Genomic DNA, 25,383 nt, shown 5'->3' on the forward strand with positions numbered 1-25,383 from the left:
CCTCAGGAAGACTATTGCAAATTTTTATTGCCATGTAATGTACTTCCCTTTGATAGCATGATGGCGTATGAAAATCATTCCTTTTGGGGGTATTTATCTTATGTATAGTTGAATTAGTTGAAAAAATTTATTTATTACATAAGAGGAAATTGATTGAAGAGTATATTATGTACTGATTTGTTAAGGCCAGACTCTCTAATTTAAAAAAAATGATCTACACAATTCTCTACGCTTTGCTTCAACTATTATTCTAATTGCTCTTTTTTGTAATAGGAACTTACTGCTATCTTCCGAATTTTCGCAGAATATTATTCCATACGACATAATTGGATTGAAAATAGGAAAAATATATTAGGGGAGAATCGGGTAGTATCGGACATCGGGTAATATCGGACAGTGAGTTTCTTTCATCTACCACACGATGATAGTACCTGATTGACATGGTTACGTTTCTGTGATGTCGCATAGAGAAACGTAACCATGTCATTCAGTTACTACCATATGGTGGTAGATGAAAGAAACGGACTGTCCGATACTACCCGATGTCCGATACTACCCGACTCTCCCCTACTGTCTTTAAGAAATTACTGTTTATAAATTGTTGTAACGACCGAATCGCGAAGCATGCTGAGATAAATGTGGGGGTTATTTCTATATTATGATTTTTCCAGTTTAATATATTATTACTATGCAAACAATGAAATTTGGTTAAAAAAACAATGTGGATGGAATATTAAGAAGGGAGAGTTGTGAAATATAAAGTAATACGCGAATGACGAAAAAGGAAAGAAGGAGAAAAGGGGAAGTTGAAGAAGAAATTAGGAAGAGCAGAATAAAAAGAAGAGCTAGGGAAAGAGAGAGAAGAGAAATGAAACAAGGAATGTGAGTAAAAAGGGAAAAGAGGAAACGGAGGAAAAAAAGAAATAACAAGGGAAAAGACAGGAAAAGCACTAAGAAAAAAGAGCAGTAGGAAATGTTGAAGGAGGAAGAGTGAGAGGATTAAAAAGAGAACAGAAGAAAGGAGAACAAAAATGAAGGAAAGGCAAAGGTAAAGCAGAAAGGAGAAAATGAAGAAAAGAAGGAATGATAATGTAGGAGGAAAAATAAGAGAGGTGGTAGGTGCTAATATGGTTAAAAATGGCTTAATTCCAACTTCCTTTCTTTAAATATATCTAAATCAACTTTAGTTCCTTTTTCTTTAACAGCTGCCAGTGTTCAAAATTTAAAATTTAGCGATGTATATACAGACTAATAATACACAGTGAAAATTGTTTAGATCTCAAAAGTTGTAAATGTCCACCATTCAAAGAAGCCACGAATGTGAAATATCCGGGTATCATTATTGATCAGAATTTAAAATGGCCTCATCATATTATTTATCTTTGTAAGAGGCTTCGTAAAACAATTTATAAATTTCTTAATCTTCCTTGCTACTTACCTATTAGAGTTCTACGAAATGTTTATTTGGCCATTATTCAGTCTATCATTCAATATGGTATAATTATTTGGGGTGGAAGTACAAACATTAATCTTAGTCCGTTAAATTTACTACAAAAACGAATAATTAAAATTTGTTTGAAGAAACGTTTCGATTATCCAACTAAATTAATTTATTTTGAATTTAATGTATTTAATATTGAACAAATTTATAAGTATACACTGTTAAAATTTTATCATAAAAATCGTTTGTATTACAGACACATAATTATGATACAAGACGAAATATTAATTCAACATTAGTAGAACCTAAATGTCTCACATCTGCTGGTCTAAAGCATAGCATTAATTTTGGCCCTCGGTTGTACAATGCTTTAACTAAATTACACTCAGAACTTCTAACATGTAACCCACTAACATATAACAAGAAAATTAGAAACGTGTTAATATCTTCAATTTGATTAAATAAATTTATAGCCTATGTATATGAATTAATCAACCTATATTATATTTGTATTCTATAATTTTTAAATATATATACATTGTCCTAGTTTTCACGTGCGATATTATTCTTCTCTAGTGTTAATATTATATTATATAATTCCATTGCCGCTGTAATTTAAATTTTAGTTCCTATTTTATTTTACTTATTTATTTTTATTATTATTTTTATTTATTTTTATTTTCTATATTTCTCTTATATTAACATTGTATTATATAATTTCTGTAACTGTAATTTTAATTTTATTTCTTATTTTATTTTATTTTATATTCTCTTATAGGCCTATTAATAATATATTGAACTGCGACCGAACACGAGCGCTGCTCATTCGGTCTCCAATTTTGTTAATACTACTGTATCTCCTTCTTTATATTGATTGTATTATTTTATTTCTATTTCTCTTGTTTGTTTATAATTATATCCTTTATTCTGTATATTAAAAAAAAAAAAGAAGATGAAGATTGCAGGAAGAAGAGCTGCAGAAAAATGATAAGAACATGTCTGTGATTTGAGGAGCAATTTTCAAGTTACGAGATCGGTAACAACAGGGTATTTATTTTTCAGACATTTGTGAGTTACCAGGAGAGACTATGTGAATAAATTCATGAGTTTCCATCGTAGCTTGGTTCCCAAGGCAACCATCTCAACAGTGAAATAAAATATCCAAGCTACATGATGGTGTGTTACTGGCTTTGTGATTGAAGCATTATTATCGCGGCGATTTTCTGACAAACCACAATCCAGCCCCGGGCGTCTGGCCGGGGGGACAGACATGCATTCTCCCCCATTGGCGCTGCTCCGTACAGGGCGTGTACGCGTATGAAAGCTGTCGATCATTCGCCTTCGGTGTGTAATTTACTTCTCCCTCTCAGTAATATCAACGCAAGATACATACAGGTTCCCAACTTGTAGATTTCCCAGGTGGCCTTGTACACGAGACAATGGCTTCTGTTTCCATTAGTTGATGAAATGAGATATCTTTCTTTTATTTACTGTATTTCCCTTTCATATTCATTCTCTGCTTTATGCATATTTTATACTCAACTCTTCAATTTATATTCACGTTTCCTCTCAGATTTCTGCTTTTGTACTAATGATACGTTTTAGAGAATATGTAGGCGTTTTTGTTGTTATTGTTATTATATCATTCTTATCAACATTATCATCATCATTATTCTTCTTTATTAGGCTATGCAGTCTACTTCGGTCTCGAAATGTATTTTTTGGCCGATTGTGTTTTTTAACAACCTTACTGATGTTGTTGGTAGGCCTTGTAAGTTAAACTTACAACACACGTCCGGTAAGTAAATAAATCAAATCAATTTTATTTATTTACTTAAAAGTAACGAACTATTTAAATATCCCAATCTTGTCAATTCGAATTGTATATTGTATTATATACTTCTTAATTTCAATTCAGGAATCCGCCCCTGAGCACGAGTTCTACTCTTTCAGGGGCAAGCTAAAGTTTTTCTGTTTATATTATATTTTATGTTGCAATTATTAGCAAGATAAATTAAATAAATAAATAAATAAATAAATAAATAAATAAATAAATAAATAAATAAATAAATCAATCAATCAATCAATCAATCAAGTGTCGCGCACCACTATGTGTTATAAGGAAATAACTAAATGTCTTATTATACCTGCACTCTTTCTAAATTAATTTATTGGAGTGCAGATTTGTAAGAAAAGAGAAATTAATGTAGATAAGACGTAAGCGTGAAAACCATATCTGACAACTTCCGGTTGTTGCTCTGAGCGCCACTCGTGAGATCGTGGCTGAACGCGAAAATATCCATGGAGTAAAATATGTATTCAAGCATTAACCTATAGCCTATCGATATGCAATTTATTTACATTGATGTATAATTAATGTGCACCTACAAACATTTTCGATATGCTATTTGTTTATATTGATGTATAATTAATGCGTCACCTACCTACTTCTTTGAAGATAAATTAAACTTTCTACAATTTCTTTTATTACAACATTTTCACAATCGCCGCCGAATAATAACAAATGAATAACACCTATCGACAAATACGAATAATAACAAATGAATGACAGCTATCAACAAATAACAAACGGCGATCACACATGAAAATGTTAGCGTTCAAAAACAAACTATTTATATAAATTAAAAATGATTAGACTGCCTCCGTGGTCTGTTGGTCAGCATGCTGGCTTCCAGATCAGGAGCTCCCGGGTTCGATTCCAGGGCTCGACTCTCGGTGAATTTTTCTTGAAGAAGAAAAATTCCCTAGGTGTCTAGAGTCTGGAAATTTGTATGATTGTGAGTGTGCCGGGTTAATATTAATTAACCAATCATCACATAAATACATACATCTATATAAAATACATCAAGACTGTCGCTGGGAGTAACCTGAACATACGTTTCAGCGTCACATTGTTGACAAATAACTCCATCTGTTAGCACAACCGTAAAGCATCTAATAGATGCTATAGAGTTACCAACATCGAAAAAAAAATGATTAATAATAATTAATTTTTTTATTAAGATCGGCCAAAAAATAGTATGCAATACATGCAATACATGTGTTAAGTACATAACAGAATCTCGGAAATAGAGAAGACTCGATTTCGCCTTATCTTCTCTAAATTTTCTTCGATTCTGTTATAATGCACTTACCACGCTTGTATCGCAATACCTATAGCTACTGTTATCTACTAGTCTCTTCAGGGGACTGCCAGATCTTATTTTCCCTTCAGACGTGGGCAATGAAAGCTAATATGCCATTAAATAGGCCTACATGTCCAACTGCCAATAGAGACAAACATGTCTGCTCTTTATTTATATTCTGTCCCGGTTTAGGAATCGTATTCCTGTTCCCATATCAGAAATCACTGTATCTTTTAGGTAGTCTACCAACATTTAATTTTTTTCTTGGAATGTATATGAATTATTATTTATTTCAGTAATTTTCCTCCAATTATTTTTAATATATATGAAATGAATGAATGAATGAAATAGCCTTTGGATTTCCCGTGAAGGGCTATGGCCTCCTAAAAGGGGAGCTCTTTAGAGATCATGCGGTGAGCTAATCCGCATGACGGTAGATTCTGTTCTATATAAGTTTTGTTCGTCGTTTGTGTGTGTACACTTGCACTCTCACTCGATACTGGCAAACTGTAGCGATCTCCATTCTTCTCGGTTCTTGGCTGTTCTGGACCACAGGGGTCCAGCTAGGCTCTTGAAGAAGTCCGCCCATCTGGTCCCAGGTCTTCCTCGGTTTCGCCTCCCGATGCGTGGATCCCACGTGGTGGAAATATGCGCCCATCTGCAGCCTTGGAGTCTCGACACGTGGCCTCCCCATTTCCATTTCAGGCGTTCCCCTTGGTGTGCCATGTCTCTGGTGTTTGTCATCTGCTTTAGTCTGGTGTTGGAAATCTTGTCTCTGAGGGAGAGTCCTAGGATTTTCCTCTCCATTTTGCGCTGGCAGATCTGAATCTGTGTCTTCTGGTTCACGGTCAGTTTCCAGGTCTGACAGCCATACAGTAAGGTTGGGAAGATACAGGATTGCAGCACCTCCAGCTTTAGTTTGCGGTTCAGTTTCTTGTCAAGGAGTATGAATTGCAGTGACCAGAAAGCTCTCCATGCTGATGCAATTCTTCTTTTTAGTTCTCTCGTCATGCAGCTTTTGAATCCGACCAATTGGCCCAGATAGATGTAATCTTCCACGTACTGTAAACTGGTTGCGTTGACTTGGATGGGTTGTGGTTGGCTGTTCGTCATGACTTGGGTTTTTTCCATGTTCATGCTTAGGCCTGCGTGTGCGCTGCAATCGCTTAGTTCCTGTATCATCTCTTGTAGGTCGGTGGCGTTTTTAGCGAAGAGTACGATGTCGTCCGCGAATCTTAGGTTCGTCAGCCGATATCCGTTTATATTGATTCCATGTCTTTTCTTCCACTTTAGCTTACGGAATATGTCTTCCAGGAGGCTAGTAAACAGCTTTATACACCGTTAAAATAGTACTGTCGTAACTACCAAAAGTTAGTTTTGAGTAAATGCAAGATAAACATTTCAAAGACTCTGTATTTATGTAGGCTGACCGGATTTTTTATAGTCTAGCAGGGGACATCGGCAATTTCAAAAAAACCACAAACTCTTATCTAGTTACTCTCCGTTGAAATATTGCACAAAATACATGTTACAGTAGGCCTATATATAATGGTAGTACTTCACGCACTAAATTTGTAGAGTATCTTAACTTTTTTAATTAAGTGCATAGTACACATAACTTCTATAAGCTTACATAATTATAGCCACTAAGAATTAAACTGCAGTACTGACGCATGCATGGAAGTTTCTCACATAGGATTGTACACACTGAACTCTAACTCACATTTTACAAGTACTTGTCTGAAGAATATGTGTTCTTCACGTGAGAAATTAAAGTTTGTTTTCACTTGTAACAAAGCTTTAACTGTTTCAATTTCTATTCTTGACTATTCATCAGTCCAGATTGAATTCATTGTGCAGAAAAAAAAAGTCTTTCAAGTGATGAATTACTGACTGAAAGGCACATGATTAATGACACTATTTTGAGAAGATTTTCAAATGGGTTGGAACGTTGAAAAACATCATACCACTTTTCACCTGTTGGTTTGTCACAAAACACCTATTTTTTTTAACTGCTCAAAAATGGACGCTGCGACAGTTCTAACGCTTCCGCGCAACGCGAATGAAGACGAAGATGCTGAGTTCTCTTCAAGATGTGCAGAATATCTCATACTGTCCTCGCTGGTTCTTCTGTCTCATAATGAGAACCGTTCAGAAATGTGCATGAGTCGCAGCAGTTTCATCAAAATAGTTAAATATTTACGTAAAATGTTATTGAAACAAAAATCAAAACTTCTGGGAACGAAATTAATTTCCGAGGACAAAAAGGGAACATTTGTTCCCCGGGGACAGCAACTCAAAATCAGGGACTGTCACCGGTAATCGGGGACGTCTGGTCAGCATATATTTATGAAATTAGATCAGAATTTTGAGGGTTAAAACCCAAGCTAGGCCGGCTGATTATTAAAGAGCGAATGGAAAAATATCCATTGCATGATTACTTCGGGACAGAAGTAAAGCTATACATCCCTTGTTTTATATGGAGCCCTACTACCCAAAAAAACCTCACCCAGGTAAAATTACCTCTAGCTATTACTGTCTGCTTGGTGTTCCCTGATTTGCGGTTAAACATGTCCGCGTGCTAACGTCTCGATTAACTGCAAATACCGTATTTCTGTAGAACAACATCTCGTGAGACCACAGAGACCTTTGACGGACAACGAAGGGGATCAGCGTAGAGAAATAAGACGCAATAGGTACAGTCCGGATAAGCTTACTTAATACCCCAAGGGTGAAACCTAACAATTTTTCCGCCATTACTACATATGCCAGTGGATTATAGTGATTTTCTAGTTTGCAGGTTGAATTTTCTTCTGCCAAATTCGTTTCGAAATTCGGTACTGAGAAATACTACAACTGGTATTGATTTTCTAACTGTTATGTTGGCAACAGTGACAGCAGTTGGTGGTGCAAATTCTGAAAATTGAAATTATTCTAGATTTCTGGGAAGTTAATGAAATTTGAACGTGATAATAATAATAATTAGGTCACCTCTGTGGTGTAGAAGTCGGCATGCTGGTCTCTTACGCAGAGGGTCCGGGTTCGATTCCCAGTCGAGTTGAATTTCCTGGTTGAGGTTTTTTCAAGGTTTTCCCTCAACCGTAAGGCAAATGCCAGGAAATTCGGGCCACAACATCCCTGAATATCACAGGCTTCATCCATCACCGAAATCATATTCATAACAAATCAGTAATAGGGTAAATTAGGGTCTGTTGGACAGTCGGGCATGTTGGACACTTTGTACTTTAACGTGTTACCACGCCACTTGTGGGCACCACATTCTGCTAGAAGTCAATGACGGAAGTAGCCATGAGTGGGGCTACTTCAGTCATTGACTTCTAGCAGAATGTAGTGCCCACACGTTAAAGTACAAAGTGTCCAACATGCCCGACTGTCCAACAGACCCTAATTTACCCTATATTATACAGTCGCCATCTAGTTCACAACAATAGAACGAGTCTCAACAATAGTACGCAGGCCTTCGGATTTCAGCTAAAAGATTAACTCGCGATATTACCAAAGATGTTAAAGCGAGTATAAATAACAGCGAGAAAAAATAATTAATTAATATCAGTATTAATATTAATGAATAATAGTTATTTTAGGTTTGCGTTGCGTTGTGGTTACAATTCAAGATTGTAGTTAGATAAGTGTAAATAAATATAACATACTTGATGTGTTACATACACTTGGGTATTCGATAGGAATATAATTTCACACTTTAATTAATTTCTTTCGTGTTTAGATTTCTATTACAGTAAATAATGTCAAAGAAAGTAAATAACATGGCAGTTACTCCTCCAAGAAAGAAAGCGTGTACCGTTAACCATGATACTTTATTAGGTAAATTAAACTTTTTAGGCATTAATGGTCATGTTCTAAGTTTATTTAAGTCATATTTGAATAGCAGAAATCAAGTAACTAAAATTGATAATAATTTTAGTTTTACTCAAAACATAAAAGTAGGGGTCCCTCAGGGCACAGTTCTTGGTCCAATTTTATTCTTGATTTATATAAATGATTTGTTATTAACAGATTTACGCATATATAATGGGGTTATATATTCATATGCGGATGATATCGTAATTCTTTTTGGTGAACAATCTTGGGAAGGCACTTATATTAATGCGAATAATGGATTACAGGTAATTAAAGAGTGGTTTGATTCAAACGCTCTTTCCTTAAACACATCCAAAACAACTGTTGTTCCATTTTCACTAAGGTCCAGTGGCCTTCAATCTCCTCAATCTTCCTTTAGGCTCAAAATTCATCATTCAGATTGTTCTTCTCAAAATTGTGATTGTCCCATATTAACCGAATCCTCAGAAGTTAAGTATTTAGGCATTACGATCGACCAACACTTACGATGGAACAAATATATTACATATTTATGCAATATATTACGTAAAACAATTTATATCTTTGTTATACTTCGGTCATATTTACCAGTTAATATTTTACGTCTCATTTATTTAGCTTTATTTCAATCCATTCTCCAGTATGGAATTTTAGGGTGGGGAAATGCTTGTAATTCTAATCTCACTCCACTAATACTTATTCAGAAAAGAATCATTAAAATATGCCTTAATAAACCAATTGATTACTCATCCGAGCTTTTGTTTACTGATTTTAATGTTTTGAAAATTAAACAGATTTATTATATTGCCTTATTAAACTTCATACACAAAAACCGTAATAAATTCAAATTGTATCATCATAAATATGGAACTAAAAGATCCGATTTTATACGACTAGAGGAACCAAAGTGTTTCACAAGCACAGCTCTGAGCCATGGTACCTACTTTGGTCCAAGGTTATACAATAAAATAATTCATAAATATCCAGATTTCCAAAATTCTAGTATCAGGAATTTCAGGAATTTCAAAAATAGCGTTAGGAATTTAATTTTTAAAGAATATATATTGATTTAATATGTATATGTATTTGTATGACTTAAATTGTTAAAATTGAAATTGTATTTTTAAATTTAATTTAATCCTGTAATTTTTTTTTCTTGACCCAGTTTGTGTCAAAAAATTATCTTTGTGTTTAGATATCTCCCTGAGCACGAGTTTTTTACTCCTTCAGGGAAGAACTAAGATTGTATTTCTGTCAATGTTATTTTATTAACAATAAACAACAATATGTATAATGAACTGAAGAAAGAAGATAATGAAGAAGGAATCATGCGCACGGAGACTGCAATTATAACTAGAATAGCAAAATTGTTAGGAGTAAGTAATTATTACAAATCACACCACTTCAACCGACTTAATTATTTGGAGTTCAATTTTGCATCCTAATTTACAGTCTTGGAGAGTTTACAACATATTTTAAAAAATGTCGCCGTCCGCTTGAGTACACTTGGCCGCACGCTTGTGAATGGCACTCGTCGCTCTACGTAACTGCATACGGCTATCTTTGATTCCCGTAGCGCTCGCGCTGGCTGCTGACTGCACGCTGACCGAGATCACGCTGAATTGAATTGAATTGAAAGAGGAGAAATTGGAGGACAAATTTAAAAGGTACGCAAAACGCGTCCTTGCAAAGGGTTCGGGGCTATAAGAAACTAAATATGTGAGCTCCAAGCCTGTTGGCCACTAGTCTCACTCCGGGTTACGCTGCTCCACTGAAGGAGTTCTAGAAAATTTTGAAGGGGAAAGCCGAAAATGGACGTAACCTCTTAGGTACCACGTACGCGAGGGGACGGAAATGTGATCAAAGTGATCACCCGACGGGACGAGGAAGAAATGGCTGGTGTAAATCTGCGCATTGAAATGAACTGTGTCATTTCGCAGTGAAGGAGGAGTCGAGAAGACTCTGTCGTCTGTTGTTCGATGACAAGGCAGGTGAAGACCGCCAGGAGAGACGCCGTGAATTCTGAATCTGCAAATTGAAAGATTCCCTGTCCTTTCGCATTGCGACTAAATGAGTGATCTCGCAAATTAAATAGGCAATTTATAGGTTCTGAACTACGGCATTACGTCGTTTGTTAGAAAAGGGGGAACGGGGAAGGGCATATAGGTCCGTGGTCCATTTCTTTTATGGCTCATCCCGACATTTGTCTTAGCGCCTTAGGAAAACCACGGAAAACCTTAGGCAGACGCATTCACAGCAATGCGTTCCAATAACGAAACGTAACTCTGTAAATATTGAGAATAGGACCCATGTTTATATGACTTTTTTGCTCAGAATGTCTTCGGAAATAAGCTCCGTAAAGGACGGTAAATTCTCGTGAATCACCCTGTATAAGTCTCCCACTTCTGATCAAGAAATCGAACCCTAAACCGCTCAATAACAGTCCTATTCGTTGTTTCAGCATTACAGAATTGGGCTCGGCTTAAATAAATTAAATATAGAGATGGAATAATTCCAGAAGTTTTGTCCGAAATTAGACGAACATTATAATCATGTCTGAATTTTTATAATAAAATGTTTCAGTCCACAATTATAATTGAACTTTTTCGAACCTTACAAGATTACAGTAATCGTCCGTTGTCTTATAAACAAATTCCAGGGATTACGTAATAAAGCTTGTGGCGTTTTAATGGCAGTGATTTGCAGAGGTGAAGCCCCTTCAATATTGACACGTAATCAAATGACAGTTATTCAATCTCATAGTAATATTAATTCAGGATTCTTATGACAGGCAGGGCAACACGCTTTCATTTTCAAATGCAATGGTACATTAAGTGAGACATGCAAGGAAGCTCGAATGTCTTAAATATTCAGCGCTAGAATGCCATTCATGAACACGAATTCCAACTCGGTTAGATATGGTTGTTTTCAAATATGTATATGCATTTCAACCTACGAAGTTAATTGTTTTCTCTTACGAAATATGGATAAAATAAACCTATCTGATTTTGAAGTTTCTCTTCTGTGGATTCCCGTACATTTTTTCCAGTCTGTAATTCCCAGTGACAATTTTTCACAGTGTCTTTTTCCCAAAGATATTTTTTACAAACTGCGATTTCCGAAGTCTAAAGTTCCCAATTCTTAAACTAGCCACTTTTCCGAAAAGTCATTTGCATTTGCATTCCAAAAAATTAAAAAAAACATAAGTTTCCGAGGATTCACCATACATTGTTTGAATCTAATGGTTTCTTGCTTAATCAAGAAAAAACTAGACTATCAACATAACTTTCAGCCTAAATTATCTAATAAATACGGACAGCAGACTCAACTACACAAAATTTCTAGGACTTTCCATAGACTCCAGTTTAACATGGGATTAGCACATCGAATACATATGCACAAAACTATCAAGAGTTTTATATTTGTTAAAGACATTAACGACTTGCGTTTCTCAAAATTATTTAAGATCTGCCTACTTTTCTTTCTTTCAGTCGATAATCCCATATGCTCTAATTTTCTGGGGAAATGGAACCAAAATTGGAAGCGTCTTGATTTTACAAAAGAAAGCCATTAGAATTTTATGTAAATCAAACTATCTGGAACATTGTCGGCCACTTTTCAGACAATCACGGATTTTAACAATCATAAATTTGTATATATAAGATCTAGTACTTTACACTCGACAAAATATCGACAATTACTCATTAGTGGCCAATATACATGATCATGAAATTAGAAATAGTGAACAAATTAATATGCCATATTGTAGATTACACAAGAGGAACACAAACTTTTTAATTATGGGGATGAAATTATATAATAAGCTCCCACGTCAATATTATAAATTACCAATCAATAGCTTCAAAACTAGATTTTACAATTATTGGTTATTAAATAATCCTTTTTATTCTGTTGCTGAGTTTTTCAACACAAATTTGTATGAAATTGCATTTTAATAAAGAAGTTTAATTGCAATTTAGTTAGTTTTCTTTAATTTAAAAGTTTCAAATTATTTCATGTTTTCATTGTATTATTTAAATTTTACTGTTTCTTTTATTAGTGTTTTTTAAAATGTATTTATATGTTTTTCAATGTATTCTGACGAAGCCTAAAACTATATGTCTAATGGCCAAATAAATTGAATTGAATTGAATTACCTGACATTCGTCTCACGATTGGGGAAAACCTCGGAAAATTCAAACCAGATAATCGACCCAAGCTGGAATCAAACACGCGCAAGCGCAGCTCCGAATCAGCAGGCAAGCTCCTCTGCCGATTGAAGTAAAGAGTATTTATTTTGGGAAGTGCAGTTTATATAAGAAAGCTGGTCTACAATTAAAATAGCGGGTCAAAATCTCTATCTGCCTGAGTGAGGAATAACCAGTGGCGTTATTAGAAGTAACTAGCCCAGCAATTCCTTTTTCTCTCCCTGATCAGTTTCAATATTGTTATATATTCACCCCCTCTTTCTAGCACAGTTTCATTTATTATTCTGTCTATCCATTTCACACGCTCCATTCTTCTCCATATCCATATTTCAAACGTTTCTAGTCATTTTTCTTCACTTCGTCGTAATGTCCATGTTTCTACCCCATACAATGTCACACTTCACACAAAGAACTTCAGTGGTCTCTTCCTCAGTTATTTTTCCACAGTATGGCATAGTTGTGCCCTGCGGTCAATTGGGAGGCCTAGGCATGGCATAATTGCGCCCCGAAGAAATCAGGTAGCAGAAGGGACATGGCATAGTTGCGCCCCAATGGGCATAGTACACACGAAAGTGATTGTCATAAAATAAATAAATTACTTAAAAATATTACAGTGATAGCTGCATTGAAATCTGGTAGGCCTAGCATATGATCAATTTTGCTATTTAAAATAACACTTTTTTTTATCGATTACACACAATAAATGAATTGCATTTTTTGTTTGTATATCGATATCTTAACCTTGCGATACAGGGTTTAGAAAATTTAAACTTAGAACCATTGTGAATTATTAACTCTTTACCCTTTTAACTAAACTTAACATTCATTTTAAATTAATCCCACTATACGTCACAAACGGTGTGAAAATCACTAATAAAATGTCAACACTGCTAAGGCCCCATATTTCAACGGTTCACTCATTTGAATATGTCAGTTAATAAAGTACTACCACCTTTATGGTGTTCATTTTAACGGTAGGCTATTGATAATCATTGCATAATCAGTAGAAAAACAGTTAATAAAGTACTGCCAACTTCATGATGTTTATTTTAACGGTATCGATAATGAATATTAAATCGATTAAGAAATCGATAAGGTTGGTTGATTACGAGGCTCGAGTTCCCGTAATGTCTTTTTCTCTACCTATTTCATCGGGGCGCAACTATGCCATGCCCCTTTTCTCTACCTGATGTGGGCGCAACTATGCCCACAAAACAGGGACTCTTTTTTATCTGCTGCATCTTATTTGACCGTGGGGCGCAACTATGCCCTGCCCATTTTTCCAAAGGTCCGCAGAAGATGCTCCTTTTTCTATTAAAAGCTTCCTTTGCCATTGCTATCCTCCTTTTGACTTTCTGACAGCAACTCTTTTTACTGCTTATACTACATTCCAAGTATGTTGTTCTACTGCCTCATTTCGAATTCGCACGTTTACCTTCTTTATTTTTCTTCCTATAAGTTAACCATGGTAATGGTCTTGCTTTCGTTTATATTCCTCCTATACTGCTCACAGTTGCCATTTAGCTCCATTAGCATATCCCTTAGTATCATCTTTTCTTCATATGACAACGTTAAATGATCAGCAAATCTTATGCACTTTATTTTTCTTCCTCCTACTACCACGATACATAGAAATATTCAGGAAAAGTGTCTCAATTGGTGATGGAATAAACTGCAGAAAAATACAAAAATTTATCGTGACGCTGAAAATACAACTTAGATTTATTGAAATTCCCAGAATAATAAAACATTTTAAAACTCTCTGTATAGTTCTTGTTTCTGGCATTGTGAGTACACCCCATTCTACGAGACACCAATTAAAGTGACATCAGACCCTCTTCTGAAGACACATACCACACAAAGCAATCTTTGTCGGTGAGAGATGACTAATACCAGCTAGACACAACAGCATGTGTACGTCCTCTTTCATTACGTGTAATTGACGAACGCGTATAGTCGGGTGTTGCTTGGTCATACGACCTGTTTTCACCAACTATATTACATACAAGTAGACGAATGACAAAAGAATAAGAATTGTACATCTTGATTACACAACTTTTAACAATATTTCACTTCGGAGTATGTATTATACATCTTTCTCGTGTTAAATTTTAGTGTACCTGCTTAACCTGTTTCAGCCTGCTATTGGCCTTCTTCAGAACTGGTTGTTGCTGGTTGTTTCCTGTGGGGGTGTGTTTGTGTGGTGTAATGTGGAGTCAAAGAGTGTGTGTGTGTTCTGAAATTGAGTTGTGTATTGAGAATTTCATTTGGATGTGTTTTTTGTGTGTCTGTATATTACATTTAGTTTCTGGCTTTTTGGTTGGTTGTGTAGAATTTCCATATCTATGTTGATGTCTCTGTAGGTGTGGTTAGCATTTGTGATGTGTTCTGCATATGTGGATGTGTTTTTTAATTTTGTTATGGCTGTGATGTGTTCTTTGTAACGTGTTTGAAGTGATCTGTCTGTCTGTCCTATGTAGAAGTTGTTGCAGGTGTTACATTTGAGTTTGTATACGCCTATGAGATTTTATTTGTTTGTTTGTGTTGTTTATGTGTTGAGATGTTTTTGTAGCGTGTTATTTGTTCTGTATGCGATGTTGTAATTTAATTTCTTGAATGAGGTTGTAATCTTTTGTGTGTTTTTGTTTTCGTATGTTAGTGTGATGTATTTTTTGTGTTCTTGTGTTTGTGTTGTATTCTTAAGAATTCTTAAGAATTGTCAAAGGCCTATTTATTGTCCCTTTATCAACGATCTTAATAATTTAAATTTCGTTAAATCGATCATCAAAATTGAAGATGCTATTTCGACCCGTCAATTTGATTGATTATCGGCAAATCGTTGAAGTATTTGGTTATTTTGAACATAATGAACGGAAGGAAATAGTGTTTTCTAGCCTATTACACAAATTTCGAAGTAACATAGCTTAATTTTTATGTGAAAGGGTTCACTTGGAGTGATAATGACTTGAATGTTCTTTACCAGAAAAGGAAAGTTGGATCTTATTTTTCGGCTAATGACAAATTTACATCACGAAGTCGAATAAAATAGTATTAAAAGTTCTGGATAAAATTCAACAGGAATTAAAATATCATAACTATGAGAAAACTTCACATGTTTGTATTATCATAATGTACTCGTATTTAGTTCAGTGTTCATATCGACTTTACAAGATTGTAGGGCTAGGCCTATACAATAATTACCCTTTTTCATTTTTTTTCTGAAATTACTTCTTTCCGAGCAAATTCATTAAATTTTATATTGTATTCCTGATATTTCGTATTTTAAATTATTTCTTATAAGTTTATATCCATATCTTCTGATCGGGTTGAAATTATATTTCTCTTTTCATTTATTCTTTTTCAGTGTTTTTTTTTAATAAATATCATGGCCAAAGTTTAATTCCTACCATAAATTAAGCACTTATTTTCAACAAATATGTTTTGTATACAGTCTGATTTTAACAACGACTAATCAGGACTTTTCTCACCATAAGTTTTACTTTTGCGAAAAATGAATGAACTTCATACTTAGCCTACTAATTAAATTTTTGTCATTTTGACGAATAACAAAATTATTAATTAAATGTTAATAAAACGGTTATTATTTAAATGAAACATAATAAACCGATGCTTATTAAGTTGACGTTCGTCAGAGAAAACATGACAAATGTTAATGGACTTTTGCTTCCTCTTCAACTTGAATAATAATAAACAATAAACCGGTAACGAAAACGACAACGAGAACGAAAAACATTTATTACTGGAGGTAATCCCAAAATATATTTAAATAACCATTTTAACCTCCATTTCTGATTACTATAAAGGTCAGTGCCTACATTGACAAGACATATGACCTTCGAAATTACGATTTTACTATGATTCAGAAGGCCATGATTACGTAATTGACTTTATTTTAAATGCGTCTTAGTTTGGTGAAATGCAAAAGGATTAAATGTGATTTAACTTCCACATTTATTTTACAATGTCAGTTTTTTATTTTCCACCTTTGCTTATCTTAATGTATTTGGATTTATATTAACGTTTTCGATACTCAGTGTGTATCATCTTCAGAGATGTATGTCAATATGTGTTGTGAAGACCTAGCCTCTTATTGTGTAGTGGGTTATTCACGTGCGTGTGACCTATCATGATTTCTTAATTTAGCCAAAATTACTATACATGTACTTGATGCAGTGTGTGGTTGCTTGTTAAGATTCTGTTAAAATTCTTTCTTTTGAAAGCACACATAGGTAAATAGGAAATTATGTTAAAACCAATATTATGACACATAAATATAAACAAGTAAAATATACACTATAAAAACACTATAAAACACTGTAAACACTATAGCACTTTTATCATATTTATGATTGGCTGTGTTAGCCTGTTATGTCGTAAAATTGGGTTGTTATTACTGTTCTTGGTTAAAATATTGTCTTTCTGACGCACTTTCACTGATTATCTGTAGTATGGTATTGTATGTTGTTGGAGTTTTTTTGTAGGCTTATTGTTTATTAAATTTTGTTGTTCGTGTTGACTACTGTGAAAATCATTGATGCTGTAACTGTATGTAAGTACTTAAGCGTATATGATACAAGATATCTCCAAAATGAAACTAACTTCCACATTTATGTTAAACTACAATTAGTTAAATGTGGAATAGTAACATGTTGATTACCTCTGATTGAGGTTCTGGCTGATAAGTACATCTATTATCAGGCAATACATTTCACTTGACGACATTTATAAGAGGAATAACAATAATTGTTTTTGTTTGTAGTATGCAGCTGAAGTCAGATTAATGTAATAGCCTATGTGGCCAATTGACGATGTATGCAATGGAGGGGGAAAGGAACTGGCTACCCTACCCCATTATATCTCTTGGTCTAGTTGCCTCATAAGTGATTCCTTCTTAGTATCACTTGTGAGATTCGGACCTGTTTTCGAACAGTTGACTAAATAAAAAGGAAAACATGTTGGTGAAATCAGTTCTTAGAACTACGTCATATAATCATTAATCATGTTAGAATGAAATTTCGGAAGGAGGGCATTACTAACCAGCACTGTGACTTTTCAAGATCTACTGTGCTAACCCTCAAGCTAGGAGCATTCTCAAACCCACACCGATTGACTACACTAAGGTTCGCGGCGTATCCAGGTTTCGAGTAGGCAACTCCTTCGTCCCTTTGCCAACCTCCTCTGTGCGTCGTCAGTCGGCGTTCGGGGAATGCTATGAAATGATGACGAAACGGAGAAATGTTGACGGAATTGTGTAGACGCGTAACATGGGGAAACGGGAGAACCCTGAGAAAAACTACAACTGCGACCTTGTCCGCCAGAAATGCCATTATGAATTTATCCATAGTAATGTCACAAGAGGTCTGAGATTTGCAGATTAAATCCACGAGCGTAGCGACATTTATTAGGATTATTTCATGAATAAAATAAAAATATAAATACTTAATATATCTTTAAAATTGGCTTACAAAATATTAGAGTAAGGGAGGGGATTGTCGGGTAGGTCTGGTAATGTCGGATAATCTCGTATAACATATTTCTTTTCCATCGAATGGTGCAATCTGATGTGAAAATAATACATTACGTTCTCTACAAGTAGACGAACATCTGCATGAATAACCATTACTGTTGAGTGCTTCACTGTGTGTGAATAGCATGTTTTCAACGTGACTGCAAAAAAAAAAAAAAATTTTTGAGGGTAAGTAATGTGATTTATCCGTTACAAGTTATTCTTATATTTACACAACATGGTATGCACTGTTTGATATACCATAGATAAGGCTTCTTAATTCTCTAATTGCAGAAATGCTATCGACATGTTTCATGCAGCTGGCTTGTTTTACTGTTTGTGAAGAGTCGGCCAATGTCGGATACTAGCTGAGGGCAATGTCGGATACTAGCCGAGGGCAATGTCGGATACTAGCCGAGGGCATTGTCGGCTGCCTTTCAATGCTGCTCGCTACATAAAAGCTGCCTTAAACCCATTTATATGTTTTCTATAACAAACCACTACATTTTTACTCATGGGTATTTTTAATTAATGTAAGTAATTAATTTTCTAATTAATCGAATATTATGAAGTTACGAATTGGTTCTTCTTGTGATATTTTTAGATGCCTAAAGTAAAAGAAAAAAGAGATTCAGTCTAAAAAAACGGAAGTCTGAAGATACGGTAAATGCCATTGTCGCAGTACGGGAGAAAAGAATTGGGCTATCTTGCTGCTTCCAAAAGATTCAATGTACCTCGATCTACATTATCTGATTATGTACGGTCCATTTCTGAGACTACCAAAGCCGTTAAATTGAAACTTGGACGAAAACCAATATTCCCAGCTTCACTTGAAGAGAAGCTAGTTGACGATGTGTTAATGATGGAGAGAAAATATTTTGGATGAACCAGACATGATGTTAAAAGGTTTGCATATCAGTTGGCTAAACAGAACACTATTGTAATAGTTTCTGATATGCAATATATTATTTTAAATGCATTATCATACCTCTTACATAATAATGTCTAATGTATCCGACATTAGCTTCCCATTCTGTCAGTGATGATATTCTTTCTGTTTTGTCTTTGCAAGTTATACAGCAAATACATATTATGTAAATTACCTAATACTTATGTACAATCTGCAGGAACCCGAAGAGGTTATTATAATACTAAGTAATTCCAGTTCTAACTTTTTCAATTACCTTTATTTTGAAACACCAAAATGGTATCCGACAATACCCTCCCTTACTCTAATAATTGTATATTTATGAATACCTAACGTATTCAGACATTGTGAAGTCGAAATACATGAATATCGATTACTGCAATAAAGAAATTGAATGTTATTCAGTAATGACAATTGAGAAAAGCGAAATATAGGTTTAAAAATGTTAATTACACGTACTGCGCTTTTCTCTTGTTATTATAACAGAAAAATGTTTTCATTATCTGTTGAAGTCATAATTTAATTTAAACATTTTATAGTATAATTACAAATAATTTGATTAATACATTAATTAAATAAACAATTGTTATGAAGGAGTGTCTTTTCTTTCGATACAATAGACATGGAGATATAAGATGAAGATGTAGATGTGGAAGTAGGATTTCGCACTTTATTTAGTACAATGGTTTCTTGCTCATCGATTTACGTGGAAAAACAGTTGGCGACACCGACTAAACAAAAGAACGACCATGCGATAAATTGATAGCGATAAATCGAACTGCAGAAATTATCGCGATGTATGACTGTGATTGGTTGGAATTCAAAATTTCATTACACTTCATTGACCGAAAATGGAATGACGTCATCTTAAACTAAATAGTCAATAAAAATCTCAGGCCTGACGGGACTCGAACCTGGACCGCCTGTGTGACTCATATACTAATGTACGTATCTTCATTCCTTTTAATATAGTGTAACTTATTGTTCCCGTGGTCACTTTATGAGATGTTTAGGCCTACGCACCGACCAGCAACACGTGCAAAGACCTGGAAGCTGCCATCACGGATGAAGATCTACACGTTCTCGCTCATGGTGTGATTGATAGCTCGTGGAGGAGTGGCCCTGCCCCCCACATTACGGTGAGTCATGTCTGTCACCATGTGTAATTGGCACGTGGTGAAGTTCAGAATAGCTTTCAAATTATTGTAGCATTTTTTCAAGTAAAATTAACTTTACGCAATGTTTGCACATTTGCAACAACGTTACTATTGGGTTGGTGCAAAAGTTCGTAGCGTTTTTTCGATGAGACGAAATTTGTATTTGATATGAATAGAAGATAGAAATGAATCAGTAATATATTCTACACTAGCCGTACCCGTGCTGCACCCGTTAGAAATAAATATAAAATAATTACATAATTGAAATAGGAATTTGATCCAGGGAACATTCGTGTTTGATAGAAGGATAAATCGTTTATGTTACTTAATTTAAATTGTATTAAAAAATTAAAATGCGATCATTTTGATCCAGAGACCATTCATTTGGTCATTAAAATTATTTTAGGAAATACAGGAAACGAATGTACAGAATAGCCTATCAAGTTTTCTGTGCATAAGAAGCTATTTTAATCTTACCTGTCCTCGATTCACTCAGAAGTTACTGTAATAAAATTATAGCATTATGTCCATCTAGAGAAACTACACTTTCCAACTGTGAATATCAGTCCTATCATTTTGCATAGAATAAAACTTATCGGAAATTATTTTTAAAGAAACTTTTGTTATGTAATATTTTTCATGAAAATTAATAATAAGGGAGATATTTCGATTTATTTAATTCAAGCCCCCTTATAACCCCCCTTTTAAATAAAATATTTTGAATGCCATATAGCCTAAATTCTAAGTTAAACGAACTTAATGTATATTCCAATTTTCATACATACTAGGTTCAAAAAGTTCCCGGAATTTGCTAGCATCATAGAAACAACGTACCTTAAACACTATTCTACAGCATTTCCTTCAAAATAGTTGCCTTCCGCAACAACACACTTTTGCCAACGCGTGTAGAGTTCCTGGAAGCAGGCCTGGAAGCCATTTTGTGAAACCCGTCTTAGTGCTCTCGTCGCGTTTGCGATAACCTCTTCAGCATTGAATCTCCGTCCTTTCAGATGACTTTTCAGACGGGGAAACAGAAAGTAATCAGGTGGTGAGAGATCAGGAGAGTATGGTGGGTGATCCAAAGCAGTTATGTTGTGCCTGGCAAGAAAATTCTTTACAATAATTGCGCGATGAGCAGGTGCATTGTCACATGCATAAGGAACCAGTTTTTTTCTACCCACTTTTCTGGACGTTTCCTTCTCACTGCGTCCCAGAGGCGACGGAGGGTTTCTACGTACAATTCTTTCGTTACAGTACGACCTTCTGGAATGAACTCATGGTGCATGAGACCCTGAGAGTCGAAGAAAACTTCCAACATAACTTTGCTTTAAGTGTGCTTAAATGCGACAGGCTCATGTCAGTAGATTTACTGGCATGTGAAAGAACTCCTGCGGGACAAAATTCCGGCACATCCGGCGATGCTGATATAACCTCTGTAGTTGCGAGCGTCGTTAAATAAAACATAACATTTAAAATAACTTTGCCTTTGGAAGTGTCCCTAGGAAATTTTTGCTTCCGAGGAGATGTTTTCGATTTCCACTCAGATGACTGTCGTTTAGGGACTGGGTCGTACAAGTAGCACCAGTTTCATTTTGTTTAAGAAATCACCATCTTCATCAGCCATACTGATCATGTCCCCAGCAAAACACAGAACTTGATGTTTGTACTTTGCTCTGTGGACATAATTACAAAATGCGACGAACAAACAAAACACTATGATAAACAATTGCCTACAACTCAAAACCAATAATTGCCATTATCAGCAAACTTTAAGGAAATGACATCATGAATGTTACCAACAAAACAAATGTATAATATCCCTTGTTATATATTAATACGAAAAATGGTAGTAAAATTCCGGGAACTTTTTGAACCTAGTAGTATAAATCGGTTCAGCCATTATCGCGTGAAAAGGTAACAAACATCCAGATAGACAGACAGACATATAAACAAAAATTTCAAAAAAGCGATTTTCGGTTTCAGGGCGGCTAATTATATATGTTAGGACTAATTATTTTTGGAAAATCGAAAATTACCAGAAAAATTTCGGCTACAGATTTATTATTAGTATAGATTATCTATGACCCTCTTCCAACGCTGGGGTAGTTTTTTGATTTAGTATCTGAAGAAATCTGCTGGTTTTGAATTAAAGAAGTCGTAAAGCCAAGTTTGTAAAGTATTTTCGTTATCTAAGGAGTTTCCTTAAAGATTGTTGGATAGAGTATGGAAAAAGGTGGAAATCTGAGGACGCAAGATCGGGAGAATATGGGGAATGTGGAATCACCTCCCAGCCAAGATTGTGGATAGCTGCTTTCGTCATGTTAGCGGAGCTGTGGACGTGCATTATGGTGTTTCAGCAGCATGCAATTTTTATTCAGTTGCGGCCGAAAAGTGTCTGAGTTGATGGTAATAAATATTAGCAGTTATGGTTGCATTCCTGGGATGCAATTCATAGTAGCCTACAAGATTACTTCTTTACCCCACCAGACGCCTAAGGTCATCTTCTGTGGACGGGCACTAACTTTGTGTTGAGTGTTGAAACGACAGAACCATTTTCTTGCAGTGCTTTCTCCGATGGCATTCTCCCCGTAAACGGCACAAATGTTTCGAGCCGCCTCCGCTGCCTTTGCTGCTCTATTAAACTCAAAGAAATATGTCGGAAATGTCCTTTTTGTTCACTTGACAGTCCATCTTGTTTAGAAACCTTCTTCAAATCCGCAAAATTCAAGGAGTATTTACAAACACAACACTCCAAATAACAAATGACAAATGATAAACGGTAAACAATCTCCTAACAACGCAATATTGTGATGACGAACAAAAATGCTACGAATTTATGCATCAACTTTAATATTGCCACTACTATGAGGTTAAATTGATATAGGTTAGCCCAAATTACATTATCCTAAGTATTTTACATTCCTCATGAGATACACTGCTGAAATATATAGGCCTAAAGGATTATACGGGTATAAATATACATTATTGATTTTAATGTGTTTTAAATTTAAAACATGGAGATGATGTTCTTATTGGATAATAAAAGATGAAAATACATAGTTATTGGTTATTTTAAAAGATGGAGCATATAGGCCTAAAGTACGTGGGGTGTAACTTTAATAGTGACAACACTGCTGTAAAAGCGAAACGAGACAGAGTTAATTGTTGTCACTTTTATCACATGTTAGTTTATATCTGCCCTCCTCCCCCTTAAAAGGACTCTTCCGACTCACAGCGCATGCGCTGTGGAGAGTTAGAGTTATTCTCCTGTTACTTACAGCTCTAAGCGGTAGCATTTCGCCATGTTTACAAAGCAGGAACAGCGATCTTGGCTGAAAATTCAATCTGCTCGTGGTCGTACAGCACGACAATGTCATGACGATCTTCTTGAGATGTGTGGAGAGACGGGGTTACCATACAGGACTGTGGCGAGGTGGGTTCGAGCCTTCAACGAGGGGCGTGACCGCGTGGAAAACATGGCTCGGCCGGGTCGTCCGAGCGTTAGTGAAGAGGAAGTGCAAGCTGTTTCCGCGCTATTGAACAACGATCGACGACAGACGATACGTGAGTTAGCCCAGGAGATAGGAATATCGCATAGAGTAGGAGGTCCAATTTCCGGACAGTCCCTGTTTCCGGACACTCGTAATTTTTTTACATTTTGTGTTTAAACTATACTCGGTGAGTAGTTTCCGAATAAGCCAACAGATAGCAGCAGCAGTAAGGAGTTGAAGCCACTTATTAGACGAAAGACAGTGTGTGAAACTTGAGCTCCAGACAGCAACAATCTATTAGAGGTAATGTGAGATCTGTTAATTTTTCCTCTGTTATAAAATACATACTTATTTGAGACCTTGTTAATAGGATAGTAAACAACCTAAAATCCTGATTGCATTTGCTCAATAAAGTACATTTCTTTGCCAATGTTACTAGTGCAGAGGAATGTCTCCATGTTGTCGCCAAGACGTTCTCGCGAAATTCAAACAGTAATATGCATTTTTCCTATTTCCGGACACGTAAATGTTCCCGATTCCGGACACATATATTTTGTGTAATGAAGCTTGTCGTTGTTTAAATGAATTAAATAACCTTAAACAATCGTTCATACGAATTGTAATTGCGTTTATAAAAGCATCAATTTTATTTTATCAACAAAAAATAACCAGAATTAACTTTAATTATTCCAATGAATCCATGTTCTCAAGTAAATTGGTATTATATTTGAAGCTGTAAACTTACCGATAATAATATTTTCCCGACTTTTTAAATGTATTAATTTCTTAATGAATTATCCTGTACTGTAGCAACAATCAACCTTAATTTAGCTAAACTCGTTTTAGGTATATGAGGGTCATTGTTGTTACACATGCCAAGGAAACAGATGAGCAAGTTTTTCAAATCATTTTCATGGGATGAGGACGATTTAAATCACGTAATAGCGGATTACAGGAATGTAATGTCCGTGAGAGCTGCGACACAAAAACATGGCGTTCCAAAATTTACTCTATATGAACATATCACGGGGGCTGCCAAATCTTGTAAAAGGGGACCGAAAACAATGTTTTAAGAATACGAGGAAAACGAGCTGACCTTCCTTCTCATAAATGCATCTAGAAACTACATCCGATGCAAGGAAGGCAGAATTTGACTATCCAGAGATGTGTGGGAGCCCGGGGAAGTCTCCTTATTCTAGAATAAACCTACACGAATTAGACATCCCCTATTTAAAACTGCTAACAATGGTGTCAATGTAAAAGTACCAGACACTGTAAAAGTATCCATGTGCTGGACTTCTGCGAGAAGAATATTATTTTTCCCTGTTTACCGGCACATTGTACTCGCAGACTGCAGCCGCTTGACAGGATTTTTTCAAGCCATTAAAGGCAAATTATTTTCTGAAGGCACGAAATGGTTAATAAATAATCTTAGTCGCAATTTCAACAAAATACAACTTCAAAAAGTGTTTTCAGGTGCATGGTCCAAGAAAGCTACGGTTTGTGTTGCAGTTAATGGGTTCCGGTCATGTGGGATTTTTCCTTGGAATCCACTTGTCCTTCCTGATCATGTTTTTGCACCATCAGAAGTTCTTAGTGCTAAACGCAAAATGTCCCCGCCAACACA

At 35.3% G+C, this 25,383-nt stretch overlaps 1 protein-coding gene across 4 annotated transcripts in view; it reads left to right on the forward strand.

Annotated features, from left to right (window-relative positions):
* Positions 1–25,383, forward strand: part of LOC138708902 (uncharacterized) — a 121,716-nt gene that overhangs the window by 86,876 nt on the left and 9,457 nt on the right. For all 4 annotated transcript variants that reach the window (XM_069839217.1, XM_069839214.1, XM_069839215.1 and 1 more), the window contains one exon: positions 20,122–20,247. In XM_069839217.1, the coding sequence (XP_069695318.1) occupies positions 20,122–20,247 (126 nt within the window). The remainder of the gene's footprint in view (positions 1–20,121; positions 20,248–25,383) is intronic.

Source organism: Periplaneta americana, chromosome 11, assembly GCF_040183065.1.
Source record: "Periplaneta americana isolate PAMFEO1 chromosome 11, P.americana_PAMFEO1_priV1, whole genome shotgun sequence".
Classification (NCBI taxonomy): domain Eukaryota; kingdom Metazoa; phylum Arthropoda; class Insecta; order Blattodea; family Blattidae; genus Periplaneta; species Periplaneta americana.